The 19855-nt window shown below is 40.3% G+C and overlaps 1 protein-coding gene across 2 annotated transcripts in view; it reads left to right on the top strand.

Annotated features, from left to right (window-relative positions):
- The first annotated feature begins 3428 nt into the window (after window positions 1-3428).
- Window positions 3429-19855, top strand: part of LOC129816946 (myc box-dependent-interacting protein 1) — a 52475-nt gene continuing 36048 nt past the window's right edge. The window contains exons 1-7 of one of the 2 annotated variants that reach the window (XM_055871929.1): window positions 3429-3761; window positions 8014-8094; window positions 8191-8245; window positions 9176-9270; window positions 17389-17484; window positions 17635-17748; window positions 18008-18100. In XM_055871929.1, coding sequence (XP_055727904.1) covers window positions 3675-3761; window positions 8014-8094; window positions 8191-8245; window positions 9176-9270; window positions 17389-17484; window positions 17635-17748; window positions 18008-18100 — 621 coding nt within the window. In that variant the 5' untranslated portion in view covers window positions 3429-3674. The remainder of the gene's footprint in view (window positions 3762-8013; window positions 8095-8190; window positions 8246-9175; window positions 9271-17388; window positions 17485-17634; window positions 17749-18007; window positions 18101-19855) is intronic. The other variant, XM_055871930.1, reaches the window with a different exon arrangement.

Below are 19855 nucleotides of genomic sequence, written 5' to 3'. Positions count from 1 at the left end.
ATTTATAGTGTTTGTGGTATGTACAGTATATATAGTGTGTATAGTGTAAAAAGTGTATATAGTATGTACAGTATATATTGTGTATATAGTTTGTATACTGTATATAGTATATATAATTTGTATATTGTGTATATAATATATATTTGATATATAGTGTTTAGTAAATATAGTGTATATGGTGTGTATATAGTGTATATAGTTTATATAGTATTTATAGTGTATGTGGTATGTACAGTATATATAGAGTGTATAGTGTAAAAAGTGTATATGGTATGTACAGTATATATTGTGTATATAGTTTGTATAGTGTATATAGTGTATATATAGTGTGTACATTGTGTATTGTGTATATCATATATATAGTGTATATAGCGTTTAGTAAATATAATGTATATGGTGTGTATATAGTGTAAATAGTATGTACAGTATATATAGTGTATAGAGTGTGTATAGTGTATATAGTGTATATCGTGTGTATTGTGTACATAGTGTATATATCTTATATTGTGTATATAGTGTTTATAGTGTGTATTGTGTATATAGTGTATATTGTGTATATAGTTTACATAGTGTATAAAGTACAGTGTACAGTATACATATTGTATATATGATATATAGTGTATATAGTGTTTAGTAAATGTAGTGTATATGGTGTGTATATAGTGGATATAGTTTATATAGTATATATAGCGTATGTGGTACAGTGTATATTGTGTAAATAGTGTATATAGTGTGTACAGTGTATATAGTGTATTTAGTGTATATAGTATGTACGGTATATATAGTGTGTATAGTGTAAATAGTGTATATAATATGTACAGTATATATAGTATATATAGTGTAAATAGTGTATATAGTATGTACAGTGTATATATAGTGTATATTGTGTATATAGTGTATATAGTATGTACAGTATATAGAGTGTGTATAGTATATATAGTGTATATAGTGTGTATTGTGTACAGAGTGTATATAGTGTATATCGTGTATTTTGTGTGTACTGTGTATATAGTGTGTATAGTGTACATAGTGTGTATAGTTTGTATAGTGTATATAGTCTATATTGTATGTACAGTATATATTGTGTATATAGTGTGTATTGTGTACATAGTTTACATAGTGTATATAGTGTTTATAGTGTATATAGTGTATATTGTGTATATAGTGTATAAAGTGTATATAGTGTATATGATATATATAGTTTATATAGTGTATATAGCATGTATAGTGTATATAGTGTTTTTAGTGTATATTGTGTCTATAGTTTGTATACAGTTGAAGTCGGAAGTCTACATACACTTAGGTTGGAGTCATCAAAAATCGTTCTTCAACCACTCCACAAATGTAATGTTAACAAACTATAGTTTTGGCAAGTCGGTTAGGACATCTACTTTTTGCATGACACAAGTAATTTTTCCAACAATTGTTTCCAGACAAATTATTTAACTTATTGTATCACAATTCCAGTAGGTCAGACGTTTAAATACACTAAGTTGACTGTGCCTATAAACAGCTTATAGAATTCCAGAAAATGTAATGGTTTTGGAAGCTTCTGATAGGCTAATTGACATCATTTGAGCCAACTGGAGGCGTACCTCTGGATGTATTTCAAGGCCTACCTTCCAACTCAGTGCCTCTTTGACATTATGGGAAAATCAAAAGAAATCAGCCAAGACCTCAGAAAAAAAATGATAGACCTCCACAAATCTGGTTCATCCTTGGGAGCAATTTACAAACGCCTGAATGTACCACGTTCATCTGTACAAACAATAGTACACAAGTATAAACATCATGGGACCACGCAGCCGTCATGCCGCTCAGGAAGGAGACACGTTCTGTCTCCTAGAGATGAATGTACTTTGGTGCAAAACGTGAAAATCAATCCCAGAACAACAGCAAAGGACCTTGTGAAGATGCTGGAGGAAACAGGTACAAAAGTATCTGTATCCACAGTAAAAACTAGTCCTATATCGACATAACCTGAATTGTCGCTCAGCAAGGAAGAAGCCACTGCTCCAAACCTGCCATAAAAAAAGCCAGACTACGGTTTGCAACTGCACATCGTGACAAAGATTGTACTGTTTGGAGAAATGTCCTCTGGTTTGATGAAACAAAAATAGAACTGTTTGCCCGTAATTACCATTGTTATGTTTGGAGGAAAAAGGGGGACGCTTGCAAGCCCGAAGAACACCATCCCAACCGTGAAGCACGGGGGTGGCAGCATCATGTTGTGGGGGTGCTTTGCTGCAGGAGGGACTGGTGCACCTCACAAAATAGACGGCATCATGAGGAGGGGAAATTATGTGGATATATTGAAGCAACATGTCAAGACATCAGTCAGGACGTTAAAGATTGGTCGCAAATGGGTCTTCCAAATAGACAATGACCCCAAGAATACTTCCAAAGTTGTGGCAAAATGGCTTCTGGACAAGAAAGTCAAGGTATTGGAGTGGCCATCACAAGCCCTGACCTCAATCCCATAGAAAATTTGTGGGCAGCACTGAAAAAGTGTGTGTGAGCAAGGAGGCCTACAAACCTGACTCAGTTACATCAGCTCTGTCAGGAGGAATGGGCCAAATTCACCCAACTTGTTGTGGGAAGCTTATGGAAGGCTACACGAAACATTTGACCCAAGTTAAAAAATGTAAAGGCAACGCTACCAAATACTAATTGAGTGTATGTAAACTTCTGACCCACTGGGAATGTGATGAAATAAATAAAAGCTGAAATAAATAAATCTCTCTACTACTATTCTGACATTTCACATTCTTAAAACAAAGTGGTGATCCTAACTGACCTAAGACAGGGAATTTTTTACTAGGATTAAATGTCAGGAATTGTGAAAAACCGAGAATAAATGTATTTGGCTAAGGTGTATGTAAACTTCCGACTTCAACTGTATGTTTATATAGTGTGTATAGTGTATATAGTGTGTTGTGTATTTAGTGTATATAGTGTATGTACAGTGTGTATAGAGCATATTTGAAGGCCAAACCCTTTCCTCGTGCTTTGTCCGTGGTCCACAACAGTCACACGCATAACTCTGCTGTCCGATCAGCACCACAACAGGTACCAAAGCTGTACTTGTAGACTGAAAAGTCATTCAGCACCATGGACAGCGCTATACCGTCTGTGTTCCCACAGAATAAGTTACAGTATGTAGGTATGACGCAGTGACACTAACCCCAGCCTTTGTCTGTATCTAGCCTATTGTTTTGGTCTGGTTGTGTTTCCAATACTGATTTTCCAATACTTCCTCACACAGTGAAAAGACAAGCATTAGTCCAAGCTAAACTTTCAATTTTATTTGGTGAGCTGAGCAAAGCAATGTCGCCACCAAGTGCATAAAGGGCAAACTACAGTTGTTGTAAGTAAATACTGGATTGAGCAGTGGGCTCGTGAGCTTGTCGCTTTAAGGGGCAACCCTTCTGCATTGGTTATTATTATCATCTGACTGACATAACGGTAGGCCACCCTACGCATAGCTGGAAACTGGAAAAACCATCACTGTGTCTGTTCGCCACACACAGACACCCGTTTCGAAACGTTACAGTTACATAGGCCTACTATCACGAGTGGTGACTACGTTTTCCGTCGACGTTGATGTCGCTTCTTCCTCGGTAGACAGTCGTTATTTTTATTATATTGAATCGAGAGCTCATCGGGAAGACAAAATGGCAGAGATGGGGATGGGGAAGGGGGTTACTGCGGGGAAACTTGCCAGTAACGTGCAGAAAAAATTAACACGGGCCCAAGAGAAGGTAAGATATTGAATAACGTAAATGCGTTATTTTCCGTTATATCTGGTTTCATCCACATGACATCACCGGAGAGGACTCAATGACGCATCATCATGACCGTCAACCTTTAAAAACCCTAGTAGGCCTACGGTCGTCAGGATATGTCCTTAAGTCATCCGTTATTTCATTTATACACATTCCTTTTTACAGTATACCTATCGGCCGCAAACATGTAGATATGCATGTAGAAATTGAGCAATATAAGTAATTGTATAGCTAAAGCGATTTATGTTCTGCAAATTGAATTAATTCCCTGATCTGGCCTGCTATAGTGCAGCGACTATTCAATAACAATATTGTCGATTACATTCCATGCAGCACCAATAACCTAAAAGCATTCCGTTTCCGGTTAGATTTGAAATACAGTAGTGAATTTAAAATGTAATAAAAATACTTAAATTAGCTGTAAGTCAAATGGTATATGACCTGATGGTATTAGTGGCCTTGTATCCTATTGGACAGCAGAGGGAGGGAATGACTGGATGGGAGGTGTGGCCTTGTATCCCATTGGACAGCAGAGGGAGGGTATGACTGGATGGGAGGTGTGGCCTTGTATCCTATTGGACAGCAGAGGGAGGGAATGACTGGATGGGAGGTGTGGCCTTGTATCCCTATTGGACAGCAGAGGGAGGGAATGACTGGATAGGAGGTGTGTCCTTGTATCCTATTGGACAGCAGAGGGAGGGAATGACTGGATGGGAGGTGTGGCCTTGTATCCCTATTGGACAGCAGAGGGAGGGAATGACTGGATGGGAGGTGTGGCCTTGTATCCCTATTGGACAGCAGAGGGAGGGAATGACCTGATGGTATTAGTGGCCTTGTATCCTATTGGACAGCAGAGGGAGGGAATGACTGGATGTGAGGTGTGGCCTTGTATCCCTATTGGACAGCAGAGGGAGGGAATGACTGGATAGGAGGTGTGGCCTTGTATCCCTATTGGACAGCAGAGGGAGGGAATGACTGGATGGGAGGTGTGGCCTTGTATCCTATTGGACAGCAGAGGGAGGGAATGACTGGATGTGAGGTGTGGCCTTGTATCCCTATTGGACAGCAGAGGGAGGGAATGACTGGATGGGAGGTGTGGCCTTGTATCCCTATTGGACAGCAGAGGGAGGGAATGACTGGATGGGAGGTGTGGCCTTGTATCCTATTGGACAGCAGAGGGAGGGAATGACCTGATGGTATTAGTGGCCTTGTATCCTATTGGACAGCAGACTGGATGGGAGGTGTGGGATGGACAACATGTACAGTTTCTTCAGAAAGTATTCACACCCCTTTACGTTTGTTTTTTAAACATTTTTTTTTGTTACAAAGTGGCATTCAAATGGATTGAATTTGTTTTTTTTTGTTTTTTTGTCAACGATCTACACAAAATACTCTGTAATGTAAAAGTGGAAGAAAAATATTAATAGGTATTATAACACATTATATGCAAGTTATTTGAAAACATATATATTTTTTCAAATGTTTTATTTGATGGCTACCAAATATGTCATGAATAACCAAAAAAACTACAACAGTTAGTTGAAAGTCTAGATATAAGATCATTGGCACATGGTTGGGAAGGCTCTTTGATATGAATCTTAATCTAGCCTATAGGTGGATTTAAAAACAGAAACACTTTTGAGCTTCCAAATGACACGACACGTAAACGTTAATAGTGAGTGACGTAAGGTAACGCAGTAACACTTGACATCCAGTTTTTATACATGTGTAGTAACGTTGTGATTATATTACAAATCAACATTGTTGTTACATAGAAGTTTGGAAAGTGCTTTTGATTATTGCATAACAAGGGAGTTACTACATATATTGGGTGGATTATAATTACCTAAGGCATTTAAACTGGAACAAACATTTCTGTAAACGGATGCCAAAAAAATCTAACTAAATGATTGGATTAGTTTTAGAAAATGTTATGTTATTATCTTTGTGTAGCATAAGATTAATCAATACATGTAATAAATGTACATGCACAAACATAGATATTGAAAAAATAATAAAAAAATTAAAAAAATAAACCGAGAATAGAGCATGCTGGGAAATATGATAATGTTGGGCATGGTTTTGATGCAAAGTGATGTGTATGAGTTTCAGGTCTCTATATTGGGGTAAAACTAGGCCCTCAGAATAATGCCTTATGAAATACGTATGGTATTGTGCAAAAAAAATAGTTTTTTTACATATTGGCTTAGTATCTGACTAGCTGGTCTGAAGCACCAAACACAGATGAATGTAACAACCATGTCACTAACAAATACAGTCATGGGTGGTAACTCTACAATTTTACTAAAAAGGAAAGGCACTCTGGGAAATATTTAACTAAGGCTTTACACTAAGCAGTGTGTTAATTTAACACTGTTCCAGTGTCTTTATGTGTCCACAGACTCAACACTTTCAGTGTTGATTTAATTTATTTGTTTTTTAACAATGGACCATTTGCTGTGTAAGCATCCAAACTTGCTTATTTGCAATGTTTGCGAATGACTTTGAATTATTCTGCAATATTTTCAGGTATCATAAAATCTATTGCAGCTTTCAACCTTTTCAGTGGCATGTTGAAAGAGTCACACAGTAGTTGAGCGTCACAACGTATTTATACTTACCTGTACAACATATCATTAGTTAATTTGGTTTGACTTGATTATGTACACCTGAGGCAATGCACTTTCAGGAGAATGGACATTTACATAATGTTCACGTAGAAATGTATTGTGTAGATCCAATATGATTGTCAGATAGCATAGGAGATTGTGTGTGCTCTATTCATTCTTTTTCTATCTTCAACATGCAGTTCAAGATACAGCTCTGCCATTATTTGAAGGCAGCCAATCTAATAATATTCAAATATTTATAAAAAGTATTTGCTTTCTGAGATCTGTACTCAAATAGTTGTAGTCAACTCCAAAGTAGCTATTTGTTTCCCCGGATTTTTGTTTGTTTGTTTCAACATAGCATAGTTATCTATTACACTGTAAATGATCTACCCTGAGCCTGTCTTTGTGATATGGGGTTTGAACTGAACCATCTGGGGTCTGAACTGAACCATCTGGGGTCTGAACTGAATCATCTGAGGTCTGAACTGAATTATCTGGGGTCTGAACTGAATCATCTGAGGTCTGAACAGAATCATCTGGGGTTTGAACTGAATTATCTGGGATCTAAACTGAATCATCTTAGGTCTGAACTGAATCATCTGAGGTCTGAACTGAATCATCTGGGGTCTGAACTGAATCATCTGGGGTCTGAACTGAATCATCTGGGGTCTGAACTGAATCATCTGGGGTCTGAACTGACAATGTACCAATGTTTTTTAATTGTATCTTGCATGGCATTTCCCAGAGGAGAATATTCCACAAACATTCTATCCTCGGGTCAGTATTTTTGCGCACAGAGGATTTCAAGCTATCCAATTGGCTAGTGTCCATTCCCCAGCTGATTGTAGGCACTCCTCAGAATAATCTCTATCCCGAAATCTGTTCATCAAAACTGTACTTTGTTGGGCAGAGCAGCGTCAGCGCTACAGGTTCTACGGACACGTTTAAACTGACTGGTTGGGAGGCTTTTCTTCAGAGGAAACTATCACTTCTTAGAAGCGTCTTTCGATCTGCAGGCTTCCTGTATAGATCGGTGACGAGCGTGTAGTTTTCTTTGGTGATCTGAATGTCAAGGAAGCTGACACTAAAGTAATCAAAGTCCATGGTGAAACGAAAATGACCATTGGACTTTTTAAGATACGCACTGAACATCAGGTTAATGCCAATATATCATCTATATAACGTCGATATAGTTTGATCTTGGATAGAAAGGTATTTTTCTCAGGGTTGAGAATTCGATCATGTTTGTAAGAGTTCCATATGAAGAATGTCAAAATTGGGGGCCATCGTTCTCCCCATAGCAGTTCCTTTAATTTGAAGGAAAAAGTAACTTCTAGTCATATGACAGTTATTTTTGAGTACCAGCTCTGCTAGGTGTCTGATACATGAGGAGCTAGGCCGAGTCTGTAGGGCGTACCTGTATATCTGCTGTTTAAATGAGACAAGGATTGTTTACATATATACATCTGCTGTTTAAATGAGACAAGGATTGTTTACATATATACATCTGCTGTATAAACGAGACAAGGATTGTTTTACATGTATACCTCTCCTGTATAAATGGCCAGGATAAAGAGTAATGTTAAAGGCATGTCTTGTTCAATGTCTTTTCCCAGGTAATGCAGAAGCTGGGTAAAGCAGATGAAACCAGAGATGTTGCATTTGAGGAGGGAGTGATCAACTTCAACAAACAATATGTAAGAGTCAACAAACAATATTAGTCTTTTAAAATGATCTGACTCCCCTAAAACAAAGATCTGTGTACAATGAGATGTTTTATGTTCCCTTTTCAGACAGAGGGATCCAAACTGCAAAAAGACCTCAGAGCATACCTGACTGCAGTACAAAGTAAGATTATAATTTAAATCGAGACTCTAACATGCTGACTACTCTGGGCACGTGCGCGCACCCGCGTGCGCCATCGAGAGCATTGTTGATTTTGTCCGTTCACGTCAGACACGATCAAAACACGCACGTTGAAATATCAAAATGAACTCTGAACCAACTATATTCAATTTGGGGACAGGTCGAAAACACACATGAAACATTCATGGACATTTAGTTAGCGAGGTCCTTTAATTCTGGACCCATTTTGAGTCACACAAAACTGTTCTCTACTCTGACAATTAATCCACAGAAAGGTTATTTTCTAGTAATCACTTCTTCTTCTTCTTCTTCTATGGATTTTATATGGCGGTTGTCAACACATTTTAAAGTGCATTACCACCACCAACTGGACTGGAGTGTGAACCTCCAGTTCGTCTCTCAATCACTCAGGTGGATACATGGTCCTGAAAAACCAATGAGGAGATGGGAGAGGCGGGACTTGCAGAGCGTCATGCGTAAAAAAATAGAGCCAAGTTCTATTTTAGCGCCCGGTTACGCAGACGCTCGTTGACGCGCGCGCGAGCAGTTTGGATGAAATGACTGAATAGCATGTACGTGTGAATATTCTGCAAGGCTCGTGCACGCAACACGAGCGGTGTGGAAGCATGTTAGGGCTGGATTCCCAGACATAGATTAAGCCTAGTCCTGGACAAAAACAAATTCTCAATGGAGATTATAACAATTAGATGCCAGGTGTTGATGTTCAATGCAGAAACATGATTCAATAAGACACTGCCGTCATGGTGTCTGCCCATAAGTCTTTCTTTTCGTCTGTACAATCCTCTCCACTGATGCCTCTGTCTGTCTGTCTGTCTGTCTGTCTGTCTGTCTGTCTGTCTGTCTGTCTGTCTATCTGTCTGTCGGTCTGCCTGTCTCTCTGTCTGTCTACAGCGATGCACGAATCCTCCAAGAACCTTCAGGAGTGTTTGTCTGACATGTACGAGCCGGAGTGGTACGGCAAAGATGACGTGGACTCCATCGTTGAGGTCAGAGGGCATCTTTAGTTATCACAACTAAAGTCACATTAATTTAATTCACTGACCCATCCTTCTATCCTTTCTCTCTCTTCCTCAGTCCTGCAGTCTCTCAGCCCTCAGTCACTCCCTCTCGTTCCCTGACTGTGCTCTCTCTCTAATTCTCTCTTGCTCAGTCCCGCAGTCTCTCAGCCCTCAGTCACTCCCTCTCGCTCCCTGACTGTGCTCTCTCTCCAACTCTCTCTTCCTCCCCCACACACACTAGGGTTGAATATTTTCCCAGTATTTTACAAATGTTCCATCCCGAGAATAAATCACTTTTCTACCAGTAACCCAGTATTTCCCGCTAAAATCGGAAGTGTCATTCTAAAGCATTCTAAAGCATTCTAAAGCATTCTAAAACATTCTAAAGCACTCTGAAGCATTCTACAGCATTCTACAGCACTCTAAAACATTCTAAAGCACTCTGAAGCATTCTACAGCATTCTACAGCACTCTAAAACATTCTAAAGCACTCTAAAACATTCTACAGCATTCTACAGCACTCTAAAACATTCTAAAGCACTCTAAAGCATTCTAAAGCATTCTAAAGCATTCTACAGCACTCTAAAGCATATACATATGTCTGCATTTGATCAGAGCTTTGATCAGCGTGAACATTCTAACCTGATGTTACCTGAGTCTGATGAGCCGTATATTAAATACATTTTATGAGCCCTACATTAACCACCTTTAATGAGCCCAAGCCAAAAAAACAAAAACACATTTTTTTTTATTGTGCTGTTATCCAATAAATATATGATATAGACTACTGCTCATTATGCACGACAGAAAAACATAATGTAGCTATGCTCTCTTGGGTAAATAAATGAAACTAGCTCTCAGTAGGCTAATCTTTTTAAGGGTGAACTGTATTATATTATACTATATTATATGGACTGGAATTACACACATCATTCAAACCCTGATAAAGCAGGGAAAGAACATGTGATTATGTTGCAGTATATGCATCCTACAAACTTACAAGTATAGGCGAGCAAATGTAATAACAATTTTGAAATCTGTTGCATATCTTCCATAATATCTCCCCTAATGTCATTAGCCTACCTCCTCTTTCTCTCCCTATTGCTTCATTCATTCCTTCCTCACTTTCAACAGTTCAATTAAAATAGTTTTGTTGTCCTTATCTTTAATAACATTCTAATGACATGCTTGAATAACATAGGACTAAAATTAGATGCAGAAGGCTTTTACTTCTCTTCAAGAAGATTGAATGGTTATGGGTCTGAATTAATAACTGCTATAGTCTACCACCATCTGAATGGTTATGGGTCTGAATTAATAACTGCTATAGCCTACCACCATCTGAATGGGTCTGAATTAATAACTGCTAAAGTCTACCACCATCTGAATGGTTATGGGTCTGAATTAATAACTGCTATAGTCTACCACCATCTGAATGGTTATGGGTCTGAATTAATAACTGCTATAGTCTACCACCATCTGAATGGGTCTGAATTAATAACTGCTATAGTCTACCACCATCTGAATGGGTCTGAATTAATAACTGCTATAGTCTACCACCATCTGAATGGTTATGGGTCTGAATTAATAACTGCTATAGTCTACCACCATCTGAATGGTTATGGGTCTGAATTAATAACTGCTATGGTCTACCACCATCTGAATGGTTATGGGTCTGAATTAATAACTGCTATAGTCTACCACCATCTGAATGGATATGGGTCTGAATTAATAACTGCTATAGTCTACCACCATCTGAATGGGTCTGAATTAATAACTGATATAGTCTACCACCATCTGAATGGGTCTGAATTAATAACTGTTATAGTCTACCACCATCTGAATGGATATGGGTCTGAATTAATAACTGTTATAGTCTACCACCATCTGAATGGGTCTGAATTAATAACTGATATAGTCTACCACCATCTGAATGGGTCTGAATTAATAACTGTTATAGTCTACCACCATCTGAATGGTTATGGGTCTGAATTAATAACTGCTATAGTCTACCACCATCTGAATGGTTATGGGTCTGAATTAATAACTGCTATAGTCTACCACCATCTGAATGGTTATGGGTCTGAATTAATAACTGCTATAGTCTACCACCATCTGAATGGTTATGGGTCTGAATTAATAACTGCTATAGTCTACCACCATCTGAATGGATATGGGTCTGAATTAATAACTGTTATAGTCTACCACCATCTGAATGGATATGGGTCTGAATTAATAACTGTTATAGTCTACCACCATCTGAATGGGTCTGAATTAACACCTGCTATAGTCTACCACCATCTGAATGGTTATGGGTCTGAATTAATAACTGTTATAGTCTACCACCATCTGAATGGGTCTGAATGAATAACTGCTATAGTCTACCACCATCTGAATGGTTATGGGTCTGAATTAATAACTGTTATAGTCTACCACCATCTGAATGGTTATGGGTCTGAATTAATAACTGTTATAGTATACCACCATCTGAATGGTTATGGGTCTGAATTAATAACTGTTATAGTCTACCACCATCTGAATGGTTATGGGTCTGAATTAATAACTGTTATAGTATACCACCATCTGAATGGTTATGGGTCTGAATTAATAACTGTTATAGTCTACCACCATCTGAATGGTTATGGGTCTGAATTAATAACTGTTATAGTATACCACCATCTGAATGGTTATGGGTCTGAATTAATAACTGCTATAGTCTACCACCATCTGAATGGTTATGGGTCTGAATGAATAACTGCTATAGTCTACCACCATCTGAATGGGTCTGAATTAATAACTGCTATAGTCTACCACCATCTGAATGGGTCTGAATTAATAACTGCTATAGTCTACCACCATCTGAATGGGTCTGAATTAATAACTGTTATAGTCTACCACCATCTGAATGGTTATGGGTCTGAATTAATAACTGCTATAGTCTACCACCATCTGAATGGGTCTGAATGAATAACTGCTATAGTCTACCACCATCTGAATGGGTCTGAATTAATAACTGCTATAGTCTACCACCATCTGAATGGTTATGGGTCTGAATTAATAACTGCTATAGTCTACCACCATCTGAATGGGTCTGAATGAATAACTGCTATAGTCTACCACCATCTGAATGGTTATGGGTCTGAATTAATAACTGCTATAGTCTACCACCATCTGAATGGATATGGGTCTGAATTAATAACTGTTATAGTCTACCACCATCTGAATGGTTATGGGTCTGAATTAATAACTGTTATAGTCTACCACCATCTGAATGGGTCTGAATTAATAACTGTTATAGTCTACCACCATCTGAATGGTTATGGGTCTGAATTAATAACTGTTATAGTATACCACCATCTGAATGGTTATGGGTCTGAATTAATAACTGTTATAGTATACCACCATCTGAATGGTTATGGGTCTGAATTAATAACTGCTATAGTCTACCACCATCTGAATGGGTCTGAATTAATAACTGCTATAGTCTACCACCATCTGAATGGTTATGGGTCTGAATGAATAACTGCTATAGTCTACCACCATCTGAATGGGTCTGAATTAATAACTGCTATAGTCTACCACCATCTGAATGGGTCTGAATTAATAACTGCTATAGTCTACCACCATCTGAATGGGTCTGAATTAATAACTGTTATAGTCTACCACCATCTGAATGGTTATGGGTCTGAATTAATAACTGCTATAGTCTACCACCATCTGAATGGGTCTGAATGAATAACTGCTATAGTCTACCACCATCTGAATGGGTCTGAATTAATAACTGCTATAGTCTACCACCATCTGAATGGTTATGGGTCTGAATTAATAACTGCTATAGTCTACCACCATCTGAATGGGTCTGAATGAATAACTGCTATAGTCTACCACCATCTGAATGGTTATGGGTCTGAATTAATAACTGCTATAGTCTACCACCATCTGAATGGATATGGGTCTGAATTAATAACTGTTATAGTCTACCACCATCTGAATGGTTATGGGTCTGAATTAATAACTGTTATAGTCTACCACCATCTGAATGGGTCTGAATTAATAACTGTTATAGTCTACCACCATCTGAATGGTTATGGGTCTGAATTAATAACTGCTATAGTCTACCACCATCTGAATGGATATGGGTCTGAATTAATAACTGTTATAGTCTACCACCATCTGAATGGTTATGGGTCTGAATTAATAACTGTTATAGTCTACCACCATCTGAATGGTTATGGGTCTGAATTAATAACTGCTATAGTCTACCACCATCTGAATGGGTCTGAATTAATAACTGTTATAGTCTACCACCATCTGAATGGTTATGGGTCTGAATTAATAACTGCTATAGTCTACCACCATCTGAATGGGTCTGAATTAATAACTGTTATAGTATACCACCATCTGAATGGTTATGGGTCTGAATTAATAACTGTTATAGTATACCACCATCCCGCGCTCGCTCTTCTTTCAAACTACCCGTGAGTTCTATTTGCTGCTGTATTTAACATTCATCAAACAAGAGCTTGAGTCCCTCTTCAAATACTCTATTGGAATAAGAAAATGCAACAAAAAAATATAATTATAGTCTAGCTTTTTCTGCCAGGATTCTAAGAGCTAAGGAGCGTTTTTTTTAAAAGAGAGGCCAGCGGAGCACAGGTGTGTTTATTACACAGGTGTGTTTATTACACAGGTGTGTTTATTACACAGGTGTGTTTATTACACAGGTACACAGGTGTGTTTATTACACAGGTGTGTTTATTACACAGGTGTGTTTATTACACAGGTACACAGGTGTGTTTATTACACAGGTACACAGGTGTGTTTATTACACAGGTGCGTTTATTACACAGGTGCGTTTATTACACAGGTGCGTTTATTACACAGGTGCGTTTATTACACAGGTGCGTTTATTACACAGGTGCGTTTATTACACAGGTGCGTTTATTACACAGGTGCGTTTATTACACAGGTGCGTTTATTACACAGGTGCGTTTATTACACAGGTTGAGTAAGCGGGTCACAACAGTACGTACCTACCTTCTCTCACCCAGGAAACGGTTTAGGTTGAGTAAGCTGGTCACAACAGTACGTACCTACCTTCTCTCACCCAGGAAACGGTTTAGGTTGAGTAAGCTGGTCACAACAGTACGTACCTACCTTCTCTCACCCAGGAAACGGTTTAGGTTGAGTAAGCTGGTCACAACAGTACGTACCTTCACACACTGTTTAGATTCATCGTTTTTTTTCTTGCACTGGGGCTTTTTGAGCTTTGCTATTGGTCTCTTTCTTTGCTGGCTTTTTTCCCACTTCTCATGTAGACTCTTCGGGTCGGCTCGCTTAATGGAAATGGCGCCAGACATGCAGGAAATAGGAGTCTGTTGGGTGAATATGTAAAACAAAAAGGCACAATGCGCGAGCGCAAAATCCAGACGAAAAGTCAAAAGAGTTCCATTACAGTTTGTAGAAACATGTCAAACGATGTTCACAATCAATCCTTAGGGTCTTTTTTAAAATAAATCTTCAATAATATTCCAACCGGACAATAGCGTATTCATTACAGAGGAAAAAGAAGGAACGGTGCGCCCGCGTGACCGCGCAGTAAACAACTCATTGGCCTCAGCTTAGTCCACTTGTTGAAACAGCTCTTATTCGACCCCCATCCACAATAGAAGCCTCAAACAACTTTCTAAAGACTGTTGACATCTGCTGGAAGCCTTGGGAAGTGCAATCTGGCCCCATAGACACAGCATATTTGATAGGCAATCACTTAAATGAAACTACAAACCTCAGATTTCCCACTTCCTGGTTGGATTTGTCTCAGGTTTTTGCCTGCCATATGAGTTCTGTTATACTCACAGACATAATTTTAAAAGTTTTGGAAACTTTAGAGTGTTTTCTATCCAAATCTACTACTTATATGCATATCATAGCTACTGGACCTGGGTAACAAGCAGTTTACTCTGGGCACCTTATTCATCCAAGCTACTCAATACTGCCCCCCTTTCCCAAAGAAGTTAAAGAAAGACCAGAAGTCTCTCTCTCTCTCTCTCTCTCTCTGTCTCTCTGTCTGTCTGTCTCTCTCTCTCTCTCTCTCTCTCTCTCTCTCCCCGCTCTCTGTGGACAGAAGTAGGAGCTGTACATATATGTTGAGTAGGAAAGTTTGGCATCAGACCATTAATTTCATAGCATGCTTCTGGTTCTGGTCTATTTTACCAACAGATGACCGTTTTAGCTGCATTAAACCTCATTCTGGGATTCAAAAAAAGAATAAAACGGCAGCCCTGCTAATTGAAATGACCATTCAACAGCTTCCCATATCCCAGACTGCAGCTTTAAGTCCTTGGCTCTCCCTCTCCTCTGTTACATCATCCGTTCCCTCCTTCTGGTTCATATCCATTGTGTTCTTCTCAGTAACTACCTATACTTTTGCTATGCTCATCATCTGTTCTCGTTCATTCATTCATGCTTTATTTGTCCTTCATTTTGTCCCTTCCTGGTTCTCCACATTCTTCTCTCTCTAGTGTAAATAAAGGCTTAGAGAAGAAACAACTTTGAGGTAAATAAATCATTTGTGTTTTACTCACTCAGTGGAAGTGATAGAACTAGGAATTACTATTACGTCGTCAGGAAGGTATGTAGCTTCAGGGTTATTTAAGGAGCTGATTGGTTTATACATATTTGAGGTAGACTGCCATTCAGCTGTACTGCTGTGAGGTAGGCTGCCAATCAGCTGTACTACTCTGAGGTAGACTGCCATTCAGCTGTACTGCTTTGAGGTAGACTGCCATTCAGCTGTACTACTCTGAGGTAGGCTGCCATTCAGCTGTACTGCTTTGAGGTAGACTGCCATTCAGCTGTACTGCTTTGAGGTAGGCTGCCATTCAACTGTACTGCTTTGAGGTAGGCTGCCATTCAACTGTACTGCTTTGAGGTACGCTACCATTCAGCTGTACTACTCTGAGGTAGGCTGCCATTCAGCTGTACTGCTTTGAGGTAGACTGCCATTCAGCTGTACTGCTTTGAGGTAGGCTGCCATTCAACTGTACTGCTTTGAGGTAGGCTGCCATTCAGCTGTACTGCTTTGAGGTAGGCTGCCAATCACCTGTACTGCTTTGAGGTAGGCTGCCATTCAGCTGTACTACTCTGAGGTAGGCTGCCATTCAGCTGTACTGCTTTGAGGTAGTCTGCCATTCAGCTGTACTGCTTTGAGGTAGGCTGCCATTCAGCTGTACTGCTTTGAGGTAGGCTGCCATTCAGCTGTACTGCTTTGAGGTAGGCTGCCATTCAGCTGTACTGCTTTGAGGTAGGCTGCCATTCACCTGTACTGCTTTGAGGTAGGCTGCCATTCACCTGTACTGCTTTGAGGTAGGCTGCCATTCAGCTGTACTACTTTGAGGTACGCTACCATTCAGCTGTACTGCTTTGAGGTAGGCTGCCATTCAGCTGTACTGCTTTGAGGTAGGCTGCCATTCAGCTGTACTGCTTTGAGGTATGCTGCCATTCAGCTGTACTGCTTTGAGGTAGACTGCCATTCAGCTGTACTGCTTTGAGGTAGGCTGCCATTCAGCTGTACTGCTTTGAGGTAGGCTGCCATTCAACTGTACTACTTTGAGGTAGGCTGCCATTCAGCTGTACTGCTTTGAGGTAGGCTGCCATTCAGCTGTACTACTCTGAGGTAGGCTGCCATTCAGCTGTACTGCTTTGAGGTAGGCTGCCATTCAGCTGTACTGCTTTGAGGTAGGCTGCCATTCAGCTGTACTGCTTTGAGGTAGACTGCCATTCAGCTGTACTGCTTTGAGGTAGGCTGCCATTCAGCTGTACTGCTTTGAGGTAGGCTGCCATTCAGCTGTACTGCTTTGAGGTAGACTGCCATTCAGCTGTACTGCTTTGAGGTAGGCTGCCATTCAGCTGTACTGCTTTGAGGTAGGCTGCCATTCAGCTGTACTACCATATCATGTTTACGTTGTAGATAGTTACGTTAAGTGTCTGTCCTCTGTACAGGTAAAGACATGTCTTGTGTGTGTGTGTGTGCGGCTGTGAGTGCGTGCGTCTCGTCCGTGTGTGTGAAGGTGTAATTTAATGTCGGCTTCCTTGTTTCGTTTGCAGGACACAGATGTTCTGTGGACCGACTTCCATCAGAAGCTGGTGGACAATGCTTTGATATCTATGGACACGTATCTTGGACAGTTCCCTGATATTAAGGTATGATCATATCTTAGACAGTTCCCTGATCTTTAAGGTAGTTTCCTCATCGTCGTGCTCCCTTCCTGATGATTAGCTTCGATTCATATACAGTACAGCTGCTTTCATCGCTTGTGTGTGATGAGGCGTGCTCATCTTCCTCTTCTTCAGTCTCGTATTGCTAAGCGTGACAGGAAGCTTGTGGACTACGACAGCGCCAGACACAACCACTCTTCTACCAATAAGGGGAAGAAAGGAAAGGACGGGGGCAGCAAGATCACCAAGGTAACAGGACCTCTCCCAGCACTGGATATGTGGCCCTTTTAATTCTGCGTAATTCTGCAATTAACATCAATCTGTTGTCTCCGTATGCCAGTAATTTACACTGAACTAAATACGTGTATATCTGTTGAAAATACTGTCTCTCTCTCACTTCTCTTTCACTCTCATTTTCTCTCTCTCTCTCTCTCTCTCCCTCTCTCTCTCTCTCTCTCTCTCTCCTTCCCCTCCCTCTCTTCATCTTTTCATCTCTTCCCACCTCCAGCCAGCATCTCTGTTGGAAAGGGCCACACCAGTTTGGGCTCAGGGCATCCTGTCAGCCCACAACATTGCTCAGAGTAACCTCTCCAGGAACCAGGTGGGTCCATCACCCTCTCTCAACCACCCTGTTTAGTCTGTAGACTGCCTACAATAGCTATAGAAAGAGCCTCCATTTTACACCGTTTCTTTCCCAGACACAAAATCTTTGTCTTCAGACAAAGGGAGTTATGGTTTGCTATGTGTGACCGACTCGGCTTAAATCAGTCTTATGTAGCAAAAAATGTAAATTGACGTTTTTGGATGAAAGTAGAGACTCAGAGCTGCAAAATGGTAGATCGTGCACTACAGTTGAGAAACAATGGGAAAGTAATTCTGCTTTGAAAGTTGATAAACTTGTAAACTCACTTTAGAGAAAATGGCCTTTGAATTTTTGGTACCTACTGGAGAGTTGTTCTTTGTCTACACACATTCAGCATCATTCACACCCTCTTAATCTTTAACCCCACCCGTTTCTTTAAGGGTTAATCCGAGCGTTCTGTCCTAACAGCACTCAAGCACCCAAGCTAACTGGCTAACGTTGGCTAGCTTGCTAGCTACTTCCAGATACAAATGAGAGAACAGCTCACTCTGACCATTTCACTCCCCCTAGCAGAGCTGGTTAGGCTGTTTTCATGTTATCCAGAGTGGTGGTGACTGAAACTGTGCTGCTGGGAACAATTTACGTTTTCTTGCCCGACGTTTACTGACACCGACCGTATTCAACGGGTGTTGAGCGTTCGTAAATTCATCAGTTATTCTGCGCTCTGGCACAATCAGACGAGAGTGCTCTGAAATCGGTGTAGATGGCCAGGCTGAATTTACGAACGGACCCGAAATGGTTACATGCATAGTGGAGTATTTTTTTTTAAGACATGTAGCTAGCTAGCTAGGTAAACAATGAACCATAATCCCAACTCATGACGTTACTACCCTGCATGTATCTGCAGGTAGCTAACCAACCAGGATCAATGTCACTTGAAACACATATGAATGCATTTGCACTCACTTACATATCATGTGGGAAACAGTAGTTGGACAGTAGTTGGCCAGTACTTGGCCAGTAGTTGGCCAGTAGTTGGCCAGTAGTTGACCAGTACTTGGCCAGTAGTTGACCAGTACTTGGTCAGTATTTAGCCAGTATTTGGCCAGTATTTGACCAGTACTTGGTCAGTATTTAGCCAGTATTTGGCCAGTAGTTGACCAGTACTTGGTCAGTATTTAGCCAGTAGTTGGCCAGTAGTTGACCAGTAGTTGGCCAGTAGTTGGCCAGTAGTTGGATAGGAGTTTAATAGTAGTTGGCCAGTAGCTGGCCAGTAGCTGGCCAGTAGTTGGCCAGTAGTTGGCCAGTAGTTGGCCAGTAGTTGGCCAGTAGTTGGCCAGTAGTTGGCCAGTAGTTGGCCAGTAGTTGGCCAGTAGTTAGCCATTGGTTGGCCAGTAGTTGGCCATTGGTTGGCCAGTAGTTGGCCAGTAGTTGGCCATTGGTTGGCCAGTAGTTGGCCAGTAGTTGGCCATTGGTTGGCCAGTAGTTGGCTAGTAGTTGACTAGTAGTTGGCCATTAGTTGGCCAGTAGTTGGCCATTAGTTGGCCAGTAGTTGGCCAGTAGTTGGCTAGTAGTTGGCCAGTAGTTGGCCAGTAGTTGGCTAGTAGTTGGCCAGTAGTTGGCCATTGGTTGGCCAGTAGTTGGCTAGTAGTTGACTAGTAGTTGGCCAGTAGTTGACTAGTAGTTGGCCAGTAGTTGCGCAGTAGGTGGCCCATAGTTGGCCAGTAGTTGCGCAGTAGGTGGCCCATAGTTGACCAGTAGTTGCGCAGTAGG

Source organism: Salvelinus fontinalis, chromosome 19 (assembly GCF_029448725.1).
Source record: "Salvelinus fontinalis isolate EN_2023a chromosome 19, ASM2944872v1, whole genome shotgun sequence".
NCBI classification, from domain to species: Eukaryota; Metazoa; Chordata; class Actinopteri; order Salmoniformes; family Salmonidae; genus Salvelinus; species Salvelinus fontinalis.
Note: the sequence above shows the minus strand (reverse complement) of the source record. Positions and strands in the feature narration are given on the sequence as shown.